General features: G+C 41.3%; 1 protein-coding gene across 3 annotated transcripts in view; it reads left to right on the top strand.

Moving 5' to 3' along the window:
- Positions 1-21,186, top strand: part of LATS2 (large tumor suppressor kinase 2) — a 51,248-nt gene that overhangs the window by 342 nt on the left and 29,720 nt on the right. For 2 of the 3 annotated variants that reach the window (XM_010572636.1, XM_010572635.1), the window contains exon 2: positions 4,221-4,800. In XM_010572636.1, the coding sequence (XP_010570938.1) occupies positions 4,462-4,800 (339 nt within the window). In that variant the 5' untranslated portion in view covers positions 4,221-4,461. Of the gene's footprint in view, positions 1-4,220; positions 4,801-18,680; positions 18,814-21,186 lie in introns of those variants that run through there. The other variant, XM_010572637.1, reaches the window with a different exon arrangement.

The following is a 21,186-nucleotide window of genomic DNA, read 5'->3' as shown; positions in this document are numbered from 1 at the left end:
GGGGGGGGCGCGAAGGCGGGTCGGTTCTTGAAGCGGGAGTGAGCGTCCCGTGTGTGTATGTGTGTGTGCGCCCCCCTCCCGGGGGCAGCCTCGGCGCTCTGCCCGCACCCTCCGACATTTTCCGGACACCCGAGCGACGGCCCAGCCCTGGCGGGGGGGTCCCGTCCGTCCGCCTGAGGCCTCTGCCCCAGGCCGCTCCGCCCGGCTCCCCTCCGCCGTGGGGACCGGCTCCGCGGGCTGCCCCAGCAGGCCGGAGAGCTGCCGCTAAACGGCCGGAGTTTATTTTGGGAGCTTTGTGCCTGCGAAAGGAGTGGGCTTGGGGCTGGGGGAGAAGGGGTTGGGGCGCCCGCGTTCCCCGGGGGCATTCCCGGCCGGCACGGGGGTTGGAGGCGGCGAGGCTGGGCCGGAGCCCGCCGTGGGGGGTGTCTGTGGAGGCGAGGGCCGGGGGCAGCCGAGCGGGGGCACCCAGAGCCCGCCAGGTCCCGTCCGGCTGCGGCGGGGGCCCTGTTGTTCGCAGTCAGCTGAAGGTCACTGCCAAAATTCAGCACTTCGCCACCCTCCCTCCTGCCTCGTGAGTGGCGGGCGTGTTGAAATACCCCCTTCCCCGGCAAAGGCACTCGCGCAAATGACGCAAAAAAAAAAAAAAAAAAAGCTTTTTTGGAGGGTCCAGGCTCTGCGGTCAATTACTGCTGGTCTGCTGTGGATGGGGAAGGTGAGCTGTTTCCCACAGCGCTGGATTGGGCCAGTGCTTATGGTTGGCAGTGGGATGCAGGCACAGAGTTACTTTGGGACAGTTTTGTTAGCAGGAAGAAGGAGAGAAGGAATGATTTGGGGGAAAATTCTCACTTAGTTCTTTTCACTTGCACCGTGTGCTCACTTATAAAGGGGAGCACGGTTCATATAATAATGAAATTCCTGAAATGCTCCCCCTCCCCGCCCCCTTGACAGCCTTAGACCTCCAGTACGAAGTGGATGGTCCCTGCTTCCGTGAATTTGTGATCCAAAAAAACCAAAGCAATACCTGTAAATTGAGAGAGGGAAGGCAGTTGTAGCAGTTTCTTAAAACTTTATTCCTTCCTTCTGCAGTGATCGCTAGCTCAGCTCACTACAGCGCTGGCACAGTTATAGGTAGGGAAGCAGCTCTCCAGCTCAGGGTTTGGGACTTAGCTCTTGAAACACAACTGAGCTTTAGTTTCTCGCCTGTGTCCTAGCTCCACAGAGACAGTAGTAGCACATGCAGCCTGTTGGTGAATGAAGAAACAAGAGAGTGAATAGCTAGTGCTGCTGGGACAACACATCAGCATATAATTTCAGTGTGGTTGGTTGTTTGCTGCCAGAGCAGCTATTGGTATTTCTCAAATGAAGAAGAATAATCAGTTATTAAAAATTTTTTCTAACTTGATGCAATTAAAGTAATGCTGCGCTTATTTGATTGTATCTTCAGGATAATGGACAAGCTTCTAATTAGTGCAGAATGTCTAACATTTGGGAAAAAAAGCCTTAGGATTGTTTAGTCAGAATGGCTTGAAGCTCAAAAATAATTCTGAAAAATCGTTTCTTGTGATGGCAGGAAGGCTATTGATACATTCATGCTGTAGGCAAGGTGCAGATTAGAAGGATTTGGAGTTATCCAAATCCAGATGTACAGTTAGAAATGCGTAGACAGAATTAGACACACTACATATCTCTTAAAGCATACAACCCTTTTATTTTTTGCTAAAAATGCAAATCACAGGAAGATTTTAAAAAGCGGGCAGCTTGTCTTTGTAAGTCATCTGTAATATTTAATGTTCCAATTTCTTGGCTTACCTTACGTATTTAGTCAAAAAACCCTTCTGCAAAATGTGAAACATTTGCAGTTAGCTCCAACAACTTGCTGTTGTTGCTGTTCTCATTCATACTGTCTAAATGATCAACATTTCTTTCTGGTTTAGCAGTATTGTAAGTGTAAGCTGAAGAAGTTGCCAGCTGGCTTGACCTAGCATTATTAGACTCGAGCTTAGGCTAAAGGTCACAAAAGTTCTTTATGTGAAGCATGTGTGTAAGTGGGAAAGCAGTCCTTTGCTGCAAAAAGGCGGGGGGGGGTTGCAAGCTTTTCCAGCGCGTCCCAGGCCTGAGGATTGGCACAGGGATTGAAAAGGAAGAACAACACAGATTCCTAAACCCAGCCATATGGTGCCTGCTGCTGTCAGGAAAGGAAAGACAGTTATAGACCAATTAATTGCTCTGTATCTTTTTAAGCACTAGCTAGTTATGATGTAATCCTAAAAGGGCTGCAGTACTATTGTTTTTTTTAACGAGGCTATGTATTATCTTTTGCTATATTCTGCCTAAGTAGAAAAAATTCTGTTCTTGGGATCCTTCAGTTGCTATTGTCTTCATTGAGAACAATGAAAACTTGATCTGTTATTGACTAATAGCTGATTTGTTGTTTGTGGAAATATCAAAATCTAGATGAACACCTTTAGCATTTCTCTTAAAACAAGTGACAAACCCTGTCCAATGTGCATGTGGGCATTTATGTCATTCTTAGTCCTCTATGAGTTAGGGTTGCAGGATATCCTTAGAGAGTACCGAGTGGAGCTCAAGACCTTGAACACATTATAGGTGTCTTTTAGTTAACTGAGCATTTAAATCTTAGCAAAAGAACTTGACCTGGGTTAATCTCAAGTGATTAATCTATGCTCCTGCATTTCAAACTGGTAAACCATCACAAAAAAAGAGTCTGGGGTCTGAGTTCACTATTGCATTTCAGTCCTTGGTTGTAGAGGAAAGCTTGAAGTGGACTCTCTACTCATTAGGAAGTGGTGATGGGCTTCAGACATGAATGTGTCCAGATCCTCTTGGCCTTCACTGTAAGCTGTTTGCTTGGCAGTGAGAAGTGATAGTAAATGTATGGAAATGGTTGTTTTGTTGGGAAATACTGTAGCTATCACAGGAAGAGTTGCTGCAGTGAGTTGAGTTTTAGTATGAGCATATGAAAATAAAGATCAATACTTTCTGGAGAAACTCTTTCCAGTGATAAATGTGCTATGATCAGAAATGAAATTCCTTTTAAAAAAAAAAAATCCAGTTGACTTCTGAGGGACGGAGAGGAGCATACAGTGTGTTACCATCTTCTGTATTTGTGATTTGAAAACAACTGAACCAAATTCTAGCCTTCTCAACAAAGTGGCTTGAGCACCATTCAGGAGTCGCTTTGCAAGTGCTAATATCAACAGCAGAAGCAAACTTGCATAAGCAGCATCAATAGCGAGATGACGTTTCTGATTAAGCTATCTTTTTAATCCTCTTCTGAATGCACCATTATTTAATGTTTCTATTATGGTGATGCCACAAAGACTTAGTTAAGGTAGGATTCTTGTAACTTCATGCTGCACAGAGATTGCAAGTTGCATGGTAGCTCAGCTGTGCTGCATAGTTGTTCTCTGCTGCATGTCAGAAGAGGTCCTTAAAGCTATCTCAAAGTCTTTTCTTTTTTCTGTGTTGGGATGCTGAGCTGGTTCTGCCTCTTCTGCTTTTACTGAGTAGCTCCATCTATGCCTCTTTTCCCTTTCTTCCCTATAAGGCACAGCTAATGTAATATCATATACTCCCCCCCCCTCCTTTTTTTCCCCCTCCTCCTTCCAGTTCTCGGGAGAATTCTTACCTTCAGGCTTTGCTAAGATATTCATGTGGAAAGGCGAAATATCTTGTCTTTCTTTTATTCACTTTGTTATTGAAATACTAGAAGTTGCTATGGTTAGAGTCATCAATATTTCCATTATAAATCTTTTTCGTAAACTTCTGAAACTGAGCTCAGCTAGTGTAAAACAAACAAAATCTTGAGTGGGGGAAAAACATTTCATGAGCATACTCTTCCCTAATTATGAAATAGGATAGGCTTGTCCAGCATTTGGTTATGCAATTGGGTGGGAAACTTGCCGCAGTTAGGTACTGTAAAATTCTTAAATGTTGTAGGTTTTAAGGGTTTTATTTTCATTTATTTTGAAAATGAAACTTTAAAGAAAAATGAATTATTTATTGGTTATGTTGAGAAAGCCTTTTAGAATCCTATTCTTGAAAATAGATAAAGTGAAAATCATTAAAGGGAATCCAGCTGTGACAGCTTAATAGGTTAAACTGATTCACTTTCACTTGATTAATTGTCATGCTGTCCCTTCAGAGGCATTTACAATATCAACTTAATTGCATGTACTTTCTATTTTCTTTTGTTTCAGACACTGTCAGTCTGCAAAATGATGATTCCAAGGATTTTCACTTTCTGTAGGAAACGTGGAGTTCGTGAGCTGAAGTAAAACGTTGGCAGAATTTTCTTGAGAATTTTGCCTTTTCTTTTTCTCTTTGAAGGATTATGTTTACAAGAAGTTGATACCATCAAGTGACACTTTTTCGAAGTAAAGTAATTTAAAAAAACTAAGAATAAAGCTGTATTTATGCTCAGAGAAAACTGGATTAACAATGAGGCCAAAGACTTTTCCTGCTACGACATATTCTGGAAACAGCAGACAAAGGTTACAAGAGATTCGAGAAGGTTTAAAGCAACCATCCAAATCTTCAGGTCAGGGACTACCTATTGGACCAGGCAGCGAAACGTCTCTGGACCCTAAGATTTTAATAGGGAAGGATGCTGCAAGGCAGCAGCAGATGAGACAAACACCTAAGTTTGGACCATATCAGAAAGCTCTGCGAGAAATTAGATATTCTTTGCTGCCTTTTGCTAATGAGTCAAGCACTACAGCAGCTGTTGAAGTGAATAGGCAGATGCTCCAGGAACTGGTGAATGCTGGTTGTGATCAGGTACGTATGAGTTTGGGGGGAAGGGGGGTTGTCACTGCCTTTAAAACAAGTTTATACTTGGGACTGAGGAAGGGATATTGATGAACGTTATCAAGCTTGCCAGCTGACAAAATGCACCAATTCCTCTGGCAGTTGTGTTGCTGTATGACTCGCAGAGTAGATGGACTTGGTGTTGAGAGACGTGCCTAGTATGGGGTTAACTCGTGTTAAAGACAGTCATGGTGACCTCTAGGATTCTCTTACGGTTTCTCCAGTTGATGTATAAGGGTGAACAGGGTAGCTTGTCTTTTTTTTTTTCCTTCCTTTTTTTTCCCCCTCAATACTGGAACAAGTGTTAGCTATGAGTATTAGGGTGGAATTTTGTCTAGTACATCTAAAGTCAGTTTGCTGTCAGAACCAGCTAGAAGAAATGACAGAGACAGTATGTGGTCTTTGAAGAAGTTCACTTGCTGTTTGCCAGAAGCAGGAGGAACTGGCTGGATGTTCAGCAAGCAGCAGTGGTTGGATGCATGCTGGGGAAGGGTTTCTCACCTTCTCTGCTTCTATCAAGAGGTGGTAGACCTGTCTCAGATAAGGGACTTGGCACAGAGATGCTTGCTTTTGTCATTCTGAGATTGATGCTAGAACATACTCTTAATTCAAAGACCATTTGCCTGGTGCGGAACATGGTCTTTTTGTGTTGAGCTGCATTCATCTTGCATGTGCTTCTGGTGTTGGTATTGACTTTCACCTCTGTCCAGGAATAGTTCAAAATTTTGCTTTTTGGAGATGAAGTATGTTTTGGGTTCAGACTGTGATTGTTGTAGAAACAACTTTTTTTCCTGTGTGATTGAATGCCAGTTATTGACAAGCTGAAACATTTCCATTTATAGTCCTTGATATAAATTGGAGAGATTTAAAACCAAAGTGCTTTCAGTGGCATTTCCTTGATTTCAAAACTTAACCTCATTCACTCATGTCAGAGTGTGAGTCTCTTGACTGTCCTAGACCGTATTCTGAATCTGTATAACAAAACTAACACTAGGCATTATTATAAACAGTCTGCATTTCTCTGGAGCTATATAGACATTAATTAGTGCTGTTTCTTTTCCAAAGAGTTTATGCTATGCAAGATAATCAGTGCAGGAGTAGATTGCAGATGCAATGAGAAGTGCTGCAGTACAACTGAACGCTTCCTAGTCCAGTGAACCAAGATGCTGGTTTATTGTAGTAAGAACCAAATTATTTAACTGGAAGAATCAAGGATTTTCTCTAATCTTAAGCATGCCATGAAAACACAGTGTTTTTTAGAATTCTACCCTCTAAATTTCCCTAGCTGTTTAGGATGAGAACACTCCCTGTGCATTTGAGCCAAGGTTAAATGAGCACAGCTGGATTCTGGATTGGAAATGTGCATTTGGTAGGTTACATGGACAAATTGTTCACACACAGAACAGGCTTGTTGGACTGAAATCTTGGAAAGTACTTTGAGCATACTACAGCACAGAAAAATTAAGCCAATGTATAAAACAGAAATACCTAAGCACCTGTTAAAATGTCTTGGTATTAAAGGCAGTGTAATGCCCTATATATGTAAAGTTTTTAATATTTTCAGCTATTTTATGGTATTACTTCTTATAGAGCACTGAGAATGATCCCAGTTCTGACTCTGATGTGGAGATTTTTGCTACCTCCTTAAATTTGGCTGCACATTTTTGGTTGCTCCTCCCCCCCCCCCCCCCATTGGCCATGATCCTTCCATCCTCACATTTAGCTCTTCTGCCTAGCTGTGACTTGTTGCCTGGAGATGGCATTATTGGGCCTATCCCTTAGGTGTGTTTGACACTCAAACTGAAGCATAAGCAGGATCACATTTGGCTAGAGTCCAGACAGGGAATCCAAAACTGGAGGCTTGTGGCTAAAAATGCTGGGCTTCCTAGTGTGGATCCAGGCCATATGAAGGTTGGCTGTCCTGGAGGGTTGTGAATGAGTGGAGTTTCTTGACATGGTGTGAATGGTATCTGGTCCTGGGGATGGCATGGTGTAGGGTGACAGACTTGATTACTACCTCTAGATTCTTCCTTTCCTCCTGGTGCCTGAGCTGTTTTGAATCAAATGCTGAACTGTTTCAGAACGTAATTTGTAGTAAATCAGCCATCCCAAGCTGCCCTGTCCCTGCCTGTGAATCAAAGCCTTTAAATGCCTACTGCATGGACATCTTCGGTAGTCCTGTAGGCAGCTAACAGTTCTCTGATTTAACAGAGGTGAACTCAGCTTCAGTTTCTTTGGGGATGGTTTTATTTATCTCTGGGCCCGATCCTACTGTGAGGTTGGTAAATGGGCATTGAAGCCTTGTGGCCACCCCCCTCAAACGCCAGGAGCAAATGTTTGGAGGTTAAGGATTTCAGTCCATGAATAGCTAATGGTCTACTTGAGCCTTCCGCTACAGCAAGCTTGCAGAGTACAAGATCTTACACCTCCTGATCCTGCTTCATGCTACACTAATGAGCTGTTCAGTGGCTGCAAGTGTCCTGAAGTTGGCAATTTGTCATAAGAAGCTCTAATTGTGGGCATTCTAGGAAGTTGTGAAGAATGAATAGACGGCTCTAACATTATTCAGTTTGATTTTATGTGAACTCCATTTTCAAGTTGGATTTGGGCTGATGCTTTTTGGTGTTCTGTTCTGGATGGAACACTGGAGAGTAATGCTAACCTTCTGGGTAATCTGTTCTGGTAGACACCATGCAAGGATCAGGATTCTTCTTCAGTCCGTTTCTTAGGCCACAATAAGGATTTTTGGAAGGGTGAAGGGGAGCATTGACAGTTAAGGAGTATACATTTTAGAGGCTGGGGAAAGGATACTTATATTTATTATTCCTATTAGTTCCACTCATGTAGCACATCTGTAGCATGGTTAGATGTTAACAGTCATTTTACATACTACAAGAGATGTTGCCTATTAGGTAACATAAAGGTAGGGTTTGTAGCTCCCTGTTCTGCCTAAGTGACTCTAAGATGAAATTGAAATTGGTTTAATTAAATAAGAAAGAAACATTGTAACATTTTATTACCTTATTCTTGCTCTATGAAAGACCCACACAGACAGGAAATTGGTTATAAGCTGGTTGGTAAACTTAAGTGTTTAAAATGCAGTGTAATTCATGAAGTAAATAAAAAATTCTTGTGTCTTTCAGTTACAGTCATCATGGGTGTTACATATGGAAACTTTTTTAAAAAATTGATTAGGAAGTTGCCAGTGTCCTTTTAAATGACCCACGTTCTTTCACTAAGTTTTCTTTTCAGCCATTGTGTAGCTTATGATTTTGTAGTGAAAACTGCCTCCCCAAACTTAATGGAGACGTTGCTGTTGACCTGAAGGAAGCCAGGATTACACAAGTTTTTTTTTTTAAGAGATACAAAACAAAATTACCCACATAATTAGTCATAGTTCTTCTCAAATGGAGTAACTTGTCTGTTGTTTGCCTAAGTCATCTTTTCAACAGTAATTATTAGCAAGTTTCAGTCAGAAATAATTAGTGCAGCATAAATGGTTTTGAAACTTGTAGAACATGACTGCAAAAGGCTGGACCTCTTTTGTTGCAAAAGCTTGAAGCCAAAAGCACTGCTAATATACTGTTCTTTAGTAAATACAACTCCTTGGACTTAGAATTGTAACTTGCAGTCACTGCAGAGGGACAAGAGTGTGGAGTGGCTGTCCTGCAGGCTGGTAAACCACTGGAATCACCTGGGGCAACTGGATGGCGCTTGGGGTGTGGTGGTAAATGCAGCTGCTGTTGTGGATTGAATTTTTCCAATGAATAGATGCAATTGAGCATATGATCAGTGACATTCCAGCAACCTGAATGGGCTGTACTGTACTTACTGTACTTCCTTAGAGCATAAACAGCCACTGACATTGTAATTTAGAGTGGGCTGGAGCAGTTCTAGATGAACTGTGGAACATTACACACTTGTCAGCACCCCCCCCACCCCAAGCAAACTTCTTTTCTTTGATCAAGGGTGCCTTTTCTGGGTGAAGATTTCTAGACATAGTTTGTTTGGGCAGCTGTTTTTAAGGAAAACTGATGTTTACAGTTTTTTACCTCCAGTACCTCCAGTAACATGCATCATGTACAATACACAGAATAACTATGTGAATATGTGAAGCGAGGAAGTTCTTACGCTTCGTTCTTTCCAGAGGCTCTTATAAATATCTCTGTAATAAAACATGTACACCCCACCTGTGCCAATAGCAGAACATTCCAAAGGAGAAGATCTGTCCTTTGGACACTAATTATAGTGTCTTTCAAGGAACTGGAATGGTGTTTGTGGGTACTGTAATGTGTCTAAGAATATCAAGCTGACCATCTTGTCATCTGTGTTACACTGAGTTCATGGAATCCACTTTGTAGAAGTGGGATGGGTTTTGGTTCTGGGTTTGTTTTTTTTTTTTAAATCCTCCTTCTTGCATCCCAAGATTCTTTTGATCTCTTAATCATGGATTACATCCTTTTTATTTAACCCATTTGGCAAAGATTCTATCCTGATTTGGGAACTACCGCTTGATTTTGAGAAACTTTGAAAATGGGGAATGCAGTATTTATCTCAATTCGAACAAATATTTGCACCTCTAAGTGAGGGAAATTCTGCTACACCAAACAGAGCTTGGGCAGAAAGTCCTTTTTATGTTTTGCAGGTGGAATTACTATTCTTTTTTTTCTTTTCTATATAGGGTTTTAGGTCATGTTCATTCACATATGATCCATGTGTCATCTATCAGTTTGTTACTGAGCAGTATGACTTTTCATCCTATCGTTGGAGCTATGACAGAAAGCAGATACAATGCAAAGCTTTGTTTTGGTAACAGACAATGCATGGCTGCAGTTTTGCTTGTAGCAAAATATCTGTTGCAATGTATTTGTTAAGAGGACAAGTCTAAAAAGACAGCTTGCCTTCAAGGTGAAGGGCAGCAAATTTGTAATAGCCCTGAGTAAATGGGAGAATCAATTTCATAACATTGGCCTGTCCTGTAACAAAATTTTGTCTTTTGATTGGGTGAACTTTACCTGTGTTAAGAGTTCTGCTTGCCCAGCTATTTACTAAAACCTCCAGGATGAAGACTTTAGTCATCATCTGGGTGTTTTGGGTCCAGATTGTTTTGTTAATGAAAAATGGCAGAAGAATGAGCTGTTACAAGATTGCCTAGGTTATTCTGTGGGACATGTGTTAAAGGTGGCAAGAGTCATTACAAGCTATGTTGCAGGTCAGGAGGAAATAAGTCTTCTTGGGTTACAAGGAGAAAAAAGGGGCCTTCAAATGAGGGCACGCACTGCTGAATGCAGGAGAAGGATTTTATTTTAGCAACTGAAGTAGATTTGATAATTCAGGCCAACAGTCTCTTGTGGGTTTGTTTGCCTCCCTCATTTGAAGGTAAGTTGTTCACTCTGTTTCTTCTTTGCTAGCTGTGTTGAGAGCTTGTTTCATAACCTTTTCCTATGCTTTTTTCTTTTCTCTCTAACCTCCACCTACCTTTTTGGTTTCAACCTTTTTCTCATTTCTGAGAAGCTTCCAGTATCATCCAGCATTCTTCCATCAAAGCATGTAATGCAATATGTTTTCCCACAAATACACCTGAAGTTAGCACCTTAAGTCAATTCAGTTTTTAGCTGCTTCAGAAAAAAGTGAGTCATAGCTTTCCAGGGGCTGAAAGCAAGAGGCGAGGACTGCTTTTGAGCCAATACCTGCTGACACCTGTCTCTTCTATCCAGTTTCTGGTCGCCAGTCTTCCTATGTTGCTGTCACTTCTTGATGACACTGTCTTAGTGAATATCCTTAAATCCTCTGCGTTGTGATGCAGTTCCTGCAATGTATTTGGGAAGGTGCTCTTGGATTTGTTCTGTGTGAGTGTGGCTTAGAGTATGCTCTTGTCCTGCAGAAGAAAGAAAAAGAATTTTGTCTTTTCCCTTGCATTTTCATGGTGGTAGAAATATTCCTTGGCAGTAGTAGGTGACTGCATGTGCTCCTTCATGTGACAAGATGTGGCTTCTTGGCAGCTGGGCAGTAATGTGGCACTGAACAAGGCTGCAGTATGTTTTAAATTCTGTCCTTTATTCTTGTTAGCCTCCTTTCTTCTTTGGCAAGCTATAGAATAAATTGCATCTTTGTAGTAGGATTATGTTTGAAATGACAGAACAGGAATCAGATGCCAGACTTCAACTGTAGATAAGTGTGAATCTTGAGTTATGTTAAACTAATGCTTCCCTATTTCTCATGTCAGATCATCATTCTAGAGGCTTGGGAGTTAATATAAACATCTAAAATTATATATTGCTGTAACAGGGTGCAGGATTAACTTGCATTGGATACTTAAATTGTATTTATTAAAATTTAATTGCCAGGAGAAGGTTGAGCTATGGATTTTTTAATATATATATATATTTTTTTTTAATAAAAAAGGAAATGGCTTCATCACAGTCACTAAAAATTCTGCATAAGCATTAACTTCAGTCTCTGAATAAAAAATGCCCTTGTGACCAAAAGTGAAGATTGCCATTATTATAACAGGAAGTTGATATCACAATAGTAGTAGGGTGTAACTGTTCCTTTTGCATTTTTTGTTGTTCTCAGCCTAAATCTCTGTTGTTCTTTTTAGCTTGTATCTGAGAGGGTCCACTGTGGTTTTACACCGAGACTGAAAACCAGCATCTCTGCGGTGGGTGGTGGTGGTTTTTTGGTTGTGTTTGTGGTTTTTTTTCTTTCTCAAAAAAAAAAGGAGTTATGCTTTTAAACTTAGAGAGATTTCAGTAGAAGGACTGGATGCAAGGCTTTTGCATGTTACATTCTTTAGATGTAATCCAATATGTGAATTCAGAACTCATTTAATTCAACCTAGGAATACTTTTCTGATAGTTGCTAAACTGAATAAAAGTTTATGTTAAAGCTGCTAACTGAATGTATGTAGAATGCAAATAAAAGTCCATGACTATTTCTCATGTGATACACAGGTATGTGCCATGCTTGTGTAGAGTGCTTTTTTTTTTTAATTAAATCTCTTTTTTCCCTAATGCATGGCCAAATATACATGGAGTAACTTACAATGGCAGTCCCTCTTTTCCTCACTTTTTTTCTTGCTGTACCCACAGGAAAAATTTTTGCGAACATTTTAAAATCAGTTGGTCAGCAGAACTGAAACTAAGTTAATGGGAAGGAAAAAAAGCGGGGGGGGGAATTTCATCACTACCCTGTGTAGATACACTGTCAGCAGGTATGTGAGTTTATAGTAATTTAAATTACAAGAATGTAGCCAGGCACTCAATTGCATAATATAATCTGATAAACTGAAGGGAAGTAAACTACTATTTCTTCCATTTTATTTATAAAATATCATTGCCAGATACTGTCATATTTGCCCAAGGGCAGAATGAAGTTACTGTGACTGCATTTTCTGAAAGCATGGTAGTATTCCAATTGTGTGTCAGTTTTCTGGAGGTATTCAAAGTGCTGGCTGAATTCTTACCAGACCACTGCTGGAAGGAGAAACAGTGACCAGCATGGTCATGCCCAGGAGGTAGGGACTGAGGATCACACCACTGTTGCTCTGAAGGTGAATGGTTATGCGCTACACAACGCAGCAGAAGTGCTTTTTGGTTGTGAGGTTGATAATGTCACTCTCAAGCAGACCACAGCTTGTAGGTGCTCCCTTGGGCACAGCATTCAAATCCTGCTCAGCAGCTGTTTGTGGTGGTAGTGACTCCTACAGAATGTCCATGTCCCATGTGTGTTACCCCTGTGTGTCCCCAGCCTACCATAAATCAGGCTCCAGTACATATAGTCTGTCTTCCTTGGGTACTGGCTGTCTCTGTGACTTGCAAATGCACGTGTGCAATGCTCTCTGAAATAGATGATGAGGGACATGAAAGAGACTTTTAAATCAAGTTTTCTTGGTGATGGCAGCTGCTGTTTTTCTCATTTATTGGGTATGTCCATTAATTCCCCACCACTGCCTTTTTTTTTTCTTTTTTTTTTTCTTAAATCTCTCTTAATGAACAGCAGGGTAGGCACAGGTTTTCCTTTATTTGACTTAGGAGAGAATTCTGGCTGGACTGCAAGCTCCCTCACTATGGATATAGCTACTCTAGAGTAGATGTTTTACAATCAAGTACTGCTGGAAGAAACACAGTTTACAATAGTTAAAATCAAGGAGGGACAGACACCTGTCTGTTTGCTTAAAGCTACAGATGTTTGTGTTAATTTTGGCCTTATCCTTAAATAAGTCGTGTACGGCATATGAAATACATTCCACTTTTTTCACTCTTTCTGCTTATGTTCATAACCTAATTGTGACTGTAGCTTAGATCTGTCATTTTTATGTTGCTTGGAGCTGAGGCTTAGAGTGGAAAATGCTGGTCCTTATTTCTAGGTTTTCATCATTCTCTAGCTTTTTAAAAAAAAAAACAAAATTAAATTTAAAAATGCTTCTGATTACCAAAATGGAGGCTGAAGTTGCTGCGGCACTGTGGGCTTTGGTGTTAAGCAGCAGCAGGCTTGTATGATCCAGACTTGAGAGGGATCCCAATTTCCAATCTTCAGAAGATGCTTAAATAAAAGCCTGGTGAAAGTCGAACTCATGCTGTCAGCCTGCTCTACATATCTGCTGCTGGTCACCCAAAATACTGTTGCTGCTGGAATATTTTCAACTTCATGTTACTTGGCAGCTGATGTGTCTTCCCTGTTACCACGTGGCTTCTGCTGAGGTAGTTCTGTCAGCTCTGATCTTGACGGGGTCACCCAGCTATGGTTGCAGCACAGCAAAACGGGTTTTGTTCTAAAAGTCTTGTCCTGCCATCTGGATTGTCACTGGCAGTTCACGAGAAACTTCTCGTACACAAATTGACACACAGAAATTAGGTTTCACCCAAGAGATGCATGTGTGCGTGTATGTATTATGATGACTGCAGTGTTTGCATGGTACCAGCTGTTTGCAGAGAGCTTAATCCATAGGATTTGGTACTGCACTGAAGATTTCTTTTTCAGTCTTAAGTAAGCAAGACTGTAATGTTTGAGGCTGCATTCTGCTTCCCTGCAGTGTAAGAGATGGATTCTTCTTGATGAGAAACTTGTGTTCTTCATTTTAACTGAATCCAAGCAATTAAAAATATTTCCCCAGGGAGGCGAAGGATGAAGAGAACAGGATAGGATATGAAAATACTTTAAAAATAAAAATTATTTCTAGGTCAGATAATTTTCAGAAGGCTGAAGCCAAAGAACGCTGTGTACCCATAACTTTGTGAATCAGGTAACAGCTATGGCAGGGACAGCCTGTGAAAATAACTATGTTCTGTGCTGCTTTGTTATTAGTGTATGCGCACATATGTGAAACTGTTACTGCAACACATACTGTCTTCTATGCATTTAGAGAAATGTAAACACGATGTAAATGGAAAAATGTTGAGATTTAAATGTAGATTGCTTGAATGACCAAGCATTTTGCTACTGTTTTCTATATCTTTCATGACTGTAATGCATGATTTGTAAATTACTCATTTCATCCAAAGCATGCAAAGATGCAGTATATTACTCCTCACATGCATAAAATGCTAGAAAGAAGGCTGCTGATAGTAGGTGATAATATAATGAAGTTTTGCCCATCAGAGATTGACTTCAGTAGGACAACTAGCAGTGTAAAATTATTCCTGTGTAAGTCTTTATATGGTTAGGTTTGGATTTTATCCACCATTTATGAATCTGTTGGATGTGGGTTATTTCAAAACAGAAGAAAATGTCAACACAGACTCAGAGATCATCGTTGCTGCTCTGCAGCTTCCTTCTCTCCGTGTTCATTTTGTTCTTCCACTGTATCAACTCTTAAATATCTTCAAGGCTATTCAAGTCTATACCTTTACCTGTTATCCTATTGCATTGTTTTTTCTGCTCCATTGGTTTGAATGACTAATATTCAACACCTCCTACGTGCTTTTCTCCATGTGCCTCTGAATACCCTAAATGAATTTTTTTTTTAATAATTGCAAACTATTAAGAAAAAACTCTTTTATAGACTTCAACCTTATTTTTTCAATTTTATGTGACATCCTAAAGAATTATAGATGCAACTGTAATGTGACTTTGACAGCATACCCCACATATTTTCATTTCTGCATCTTTTCTTCCATTCAGTGTCAGGACTCCATAGTCTATGCTTAAACTAGTCACCTGTCCCATTCACGTTTTTCTTCCAGCTTTGCCACAGTCACTGTGTTCATTCCACCTCCTGCCAGATGTCAGCCTAATAAAGATGCATAAAATCTAATTTAATCAATGTAAGTGGAACCTTAGAAATATTAATATGTGCAGGGTATCCTGGTTTACAAAAACAGAAAAAATCTCTGGCTGTCCCAATTAAAAACACAAAAACTTGTGGCCATATGAGATCTCTGAATCAAGACAGATGTTCTCCATATTTGGCTGGTTTTGTCCTGGCTTCAAACAAGTGCTGAATAATTTTCTCCAGATATATGCATTCCACCTTGCTGGAGCCTGTTTTTTCTGATTGTCTGGAACAATTTCTTGATTGCGCTTTTAGTTGATCCCCCGATTGCCTGTGTAATGTGTGCTGCCCAGACATGGTAGTGACCAGCTGGCTGTGTGCTGGAGCAGGGTGGAATTTCTCTTTTCTTTCAAGTGCTCCAGCAGTTGCTGTGCTGGAAACTCACTTCCATCTCCTTCCTGTGATCACTTCTTGCACCTTGGCCATCCCTCCCATTCTGAAAATCTTTTTATTATGTTCTCTAATGCAAGCACTAAGTTCATTGAGTGCTTTCTTGAAGGTGTTTTATGAAGAACCTGTGAAACATGTGGTGTTGCAGTCATGGTGGAGAGAAGGTGTTGGTGCAGTGCTCAACAGTGCAAATCAAAGACCTAGAGCCTAGGATTTCACAAGTGGGCAAGACTCAGCAGTCTCTGCCAGGGCACGTGGTGAGCTAGCTCCCCATACTACAAAAGCAGGACCTCACTGGGAAGTGCCAGCAAATTCAAAAGCAAGCCACAAGAATTTTCATCTGAGTTGGTGTGCCTCCCCCTGCCCCCACCTCTCTGTTTACTGAGAAGTGAACCTTCAGGGTTTTTAGCCACATGAAAGTAACCTAGAAAAAGTATTTTTCAGTACTACTTTGGTGCTGTAAAACCTTCTGTAACAAAACAGTTCCACTTTCCCAGGAACTTCTCTGTGGTTCGTAAGCGTTAGAAACTGGTGGAGGTTGAGAACTTGCCGTTGCAGGCCCTGCTCTACACTCACGCAAAAATGGGTGCTCAGATTTACTGCCAGGGAGGAGCTGTTGCCTCCTGAGCCTGGAACACCTCTGTTCAGGAGGCAGAGGAGGGTCTGAGCTGCAGCACAGTCTGTGGCAGAGCTCTGGTGTTGGAGGTAGAGCTGACTTATAGATTCCTGGGAAGGTCAGAACGTCCTGCTGTGTGTTAGCATCTCCAGGAACACTATTTTGGCCAAATAGCAGTGCTACGTGTTTAACAGGATTCCTTGGGGTTTTTTTTGCAAAGAGCAATTTTTTTCTTGCCTTGTGGAGGAGGGTTTGTGCTCCCAAGTTCACCCCTGTCTATTGGAGTTTGAACTCAGTCATCACCCTGCCCTACATGGGCCAAACAACAGCAGCCGTAGCATTAGCACAGCATCTAGGGGAGGCCGGTTACCTTACTTTCAGCTATACATAAAACTTCCTTCTCTTCCTCTCTCCCATTTCCTTGAAATAGGACCATTGCCCAGCACTAGACAAAACTCTTAACTAGTGAGGCACCATCAACCCTCCTTGCACACTAAGTTTTGAGTCCATGAATTTGGGGAAAAACCTGCCATTAGACCACACATTAGACCATTTTGCCACTTTCACACAGTAGTTTTTGTGGTTTCCCAGTCTGGGAAGACACGCAATGGAACTAATTTTTACTCCCTCCTCCCCCCCCCCCTTTTTTTTTTTTTCTCTCAGATCATGACAGCCAATGGACAGAGGAGGTATTACTGCTGAGATTTGAACTCCAACAGGAAAGTGATAACTGACAATCATGAGGGCAAATGGGAAGCATAACAAAGATGGAGCCCCTGCTAAAAAGCAGTAACTGGATGTGTAGGGAGAGAGGATGATGTTTGGCATTTACTTGGGGAGGAGGGCAATCAGGTCACAGAGCTGGTAGTGATGAGTTCAGCCATTAGTAGCAAACTGGTTAACTGGAGGAACATTAGTGCTAATGAAGTATCTGCCTTGAAAACTGGATGTAGTTTTTGAGGATGAAAATCCTAATCATGCGCATTGAAGTGCTGTTTTGGTCTCTCAGCCCCCAAGCTGCCTACATGACCAAAGTCAGTGCGTGCTCATTGAGGGCTCATACTCGGGTGTTAGGATTTCTTCAGCTTGGCAGTGTGGAAGAAACAGCAGCCTGAGCCAGAGCTGCTCCCTGCGCACCAGGGAAAGCAGCATGGGGTTCCAGCAGTGCCCCCCAACAGAGAGTGCCTGTTGCTTGCTCTAGCTGGCAGGCACTGCAGAGGAGAGGCATCTTCCCCACCTTCCCAGCCTAATGAATTTAAAGGCTCCAGCTTACTTTGTTTTCCTCCTCCCCACTTCCCTCTTTTCAGTGTTTTTTGTGTGTTTGCAGTCTAAAATCATGCTTAACCCCTCATCCTGCCCACATGCTCTGCTCAGTAGGCTTAATTGCCTTTTGTATTTGTAGGTAACACCCTTCTCTGTTCTAAAGGCCTGGCTTCTATGCTGTTGCAATGGCTGTTCGTGCTTTTGGGAAAATAAAGGATTTGCTTTTCATGTAAAAATAGGTTTATTATTTCCATACGCGAGTAGCAATCAGGGCAGGCATATTTCCAGGTCAGCCTGGAGATGGGGTTGGATAGTGAAACCCTCTGTTCCAAAAATGGGCTGGAACCAGCAACAATTCTTGATGTGCTTAGCAAAGCTAACTGGCTTGGAGAGAGGTGGGATCCCTTTTTTGGGTGGACATGCAACATGCTGGTATTCTTCTGCTACGGAGGGGAGCCAAGCATTGACATAATGAGCACTTTATTCTGTTAAGTACTTAATGTTAGTTTTACAGTTTTCTCATAATCATGTTCTTTTGGTAATTATAGGCATGGGTTTTTAATAAAAGATTATAAAGGAAGGTTTCTTAGGGCATAGTAACTACAAGTGCTTAGAGTGTCTGAGTAGAAGGGATGTTTGCAGGAGCAGTCTGTATTATTCCACAAGATTGTGCTCTGTTGGGTACTGAGTAAATAAACAGTAAATGTGCAAATCTTGGATAATGTTGCTCTGTGATTATTTAGATAGTCCAGCTGTACTTTGGATTTTGTTCTCTATGGTAGCTGTCTTGTGAATCTTCTGGCTCATTGCCATGTATTTCTAGATTTATATGAACATGATGTGGATCTTTTTCATCTTTGTATTTTGCTAATTCATGTTTTTACTTCCTTCAGTCATATTTTAAAGGTCTCTGTAAGGCTTTTAAAAATTAGTCAGCTTGAATTTTCCCTTTATCTTCACAAAAGTCGCTAGAGAAGTAAGAAAAAAGCACAGAAGGGGAATTACAGGCAGCATTAAAAATGTTCCTTCAGAACAGAAAAGCAGATTTAACATGAATTAAAAACTCAGCTCTGTTTCAGAGTTGCAAAAGCTCTTTTATTCACCAGAGAACTGTTAAAGCTAGTCATTTTTGGCATAGTATCGGTCAGGGAAGCGTGACAAAGTGCAGTGGAATGCACTGAGCTGCGATCCAGCTTGTAGTGGTATATATGACTTTAGTGTATGGAGCATTGCAGGAAGTGCTGGGGGGGGGGGGGGGAGGCCTTTTCATCTCATCAGCTGCTGAGTAACAGTGTTCTCCTTCCTCAGACCCCACCTGCAACAACAGAGGGTCCCTTGGATGCTTGGGTCAGAAGACAAAACGCGAAAAGCCTGTACAATCTTGAGTTTCTGGTAGAACTTGGCTCTGTTCTCTGAGCACTGCTGTGCAGAATGCGGTGAGGTGAGAAAGTTGGGAATAGTAGTGTGTTTGGGATTGCAGATCAGCTATGTCTATCTAGACTGGGACTGTATCCCCAGCCTTACCATCCTGGAAGATGAAGATTCTTGGGCTGGAATTCTGTCCTCGTTGAAATCAGCAGGAAAATTCCTATTGATTTCATTAAGCCAGAGCTTTGCTGCTTATTTTGAGCAGTAAAAGAGTACTCCTGTTCCACCCCAGTACACACACATGCTAAGTCCATTTACTTTGACTTAGGTTTTGGCACAGATTTTGGCCTTAAATGGAAATCTGTTCAAATCCATTTAATATCGGTAGCTTGGATTTCAGATTATATGGATAGTTAAACCCAGCTATATGTGATAATTAATAACCAGTTAAGATATTCCTGTAATTTTAAGCATACCTGGTATTTTCCTTCTTTCTTCTCTAAATTGTGATGTTGGCATCCACAGAGTTTTCCAAGCATTTGTAATGACATTATAAGAAAACATACTGGTACCTTTCCTGGCAGAACAGGATTATTGGTCTGAGACCTGCATGTTAAAAACTGGGAAAAGCTTGGTGTGGTATGGATTATGTTACCAGTGTAAATTGCTAACAAGAATTTTACTGTTCACCTTGGGTTTCACATTTGGATCACTCTGGTACAGCAATAATCAAATACAAAGCCACTGTTATATTGGTATTGCAGTAAAGCTGTGTGGTGCAACGTCATTGCAAAAAATGAGGTCTCTACCCAGAAGCCATTACAACCTGAATTGATGTTCCTAGAGTAGGGATGTAGGAAGGTTGCAGCACAGAGAAGATGAAAGGATAATGATAGTGTTTTTATTGTTTGCATAGATATCTCTGTCATTCTTACTGTCTGCTTACTTAATGTTCTTCAAGGGGAGAGCTTGAGGTTGTATTGAAAACATGAGCAAATGTTCAGAGCAGGAGTAAATGAGTAGGCAGCTGCTGGGATGTCCCAGCCCATACGCTTCAGGTTAGAAAGAATGCAGAAGTTGCTTGGCAGATAGATCGCTTAGATGGGAGCATTGTAATACTCATTGAAAGCTCATTTGGCATTTAGGATATAGAACCTATTTAAGATGTAGGCTGTCAGATTATTAAAGGTTAGGGTACTTCTGCTCTAGATTCTTAGCTTTACCCTTTTGCAGAGACAAGCTGAAAGTTGAAAACTATTAAAATTTATATACAACAGTCATTATAGTCATTCAAGTAATGGGCTGCATATGGAACTACTATGACTATATTACTGTTTTCTTTGCATGGCAGTACTTCGGATAGTTCCAACATCTCAGATGCTGGGTGTTCTGGAACATAAATCCTACAAATTTCAGTTGTGGAAAAAAATTGCCGAAATTCAGGTTTTCGCACATAATTCTATACTTGTGTATATATATACAGACACTTCTAAGCTTGCTTATCATGTGGTTAGTCTTTGAAGGTGGTGGCAGATACTGGAAAGCTTGATTAAAAATAATTAATCATAATGTTGACAATTTTAAGAGCTGATGGATGCTTTGGAGAAAAGGAATGGACAGTTGCAATGCTTGTTACAGGAAGTGAATGCTAACCTTGTAAGCAGAGTGATCGCTGCTGTTCAGGAATCATTGCATCTGTAATTCTGCGTCTCACAACATTATCCAAGGCAGTGTACACACAGACAGGAGCCCAGGTAAGATGTATTCACAGTAGAAGTGAGGAAAGAGCGTTTCACTGGAGCTATAGAAATTCCTTCAAGGCAACCTCTCAGAGCTTACTGGCGTAGCGTGAACTCGATCATCAAAATACAGGGACCGTCTCCATGTACCATTACCATGGAGGCTTAGCTTTGTTTTGGACTTGGCATGCTCGAAGAGTATGAACACGTATCTTCTCATGAACCTGCGGTGCAGTGTGATGCAATGACATCTGTTTAACAGTACTTGGCAACACGCACACAGGTTAGAAACCAGTAGGAGTACTGGCTCCACGCAGTTCTCGTAGGGGAAATTTGGGACTTGGAACTTGACTGCCTAACCAGACATGCATCCTTACCTTTGGCAGCTTTGTCGAACAGGTGCATAGAAAATATATTTTTTTTTTTTTCACTTCGTCCAGAAACCGAGACATTTACCAGTGCAGTGCTGCACATTGTTGAGTCTTAGTTTCTGGGACTCTGTATTATGTAGCCTCCCTTTCATGCCATGCAGCGTTGTGCGTGTTACTGCTAGTGTTATCCTGTCAAAGCACTGGCCAGGTTTTGTTCTGCATCTGAAATATTAGAGAAGAATTTTGCCCAGCGTGATTTTGCTGCAGACCTTACTTTTAAGAATATGTTTTCTCAATGAAGAAAAGTGATTACTTGTCTCTCATTGGTTTCTTAAT

The sequence above is a fragment of the Haliaeetus leucocephalus genome, unplaced genomic scaffold (genome assembly GCF_000737465.1).
Source record: "Haliaeetus leucocephalus isolate CR32 unplaced genomic scaffold, Haliaeetus_leucocephalus-4.0 Scaffold351, whole genome shotgun sequence".
Lineage (NCBI taxonomy): Eukaryota > Metazoa > Chordata > Aves > Accipitriformes > Accipitridae > Haliaeetus > Haliaeetus leucocephalus.
The sequence above is the reverse complement of the archived record's forward strand: the minus strand, read 5'-3'. Positions and strand labels throughout refer to the sequence as shown.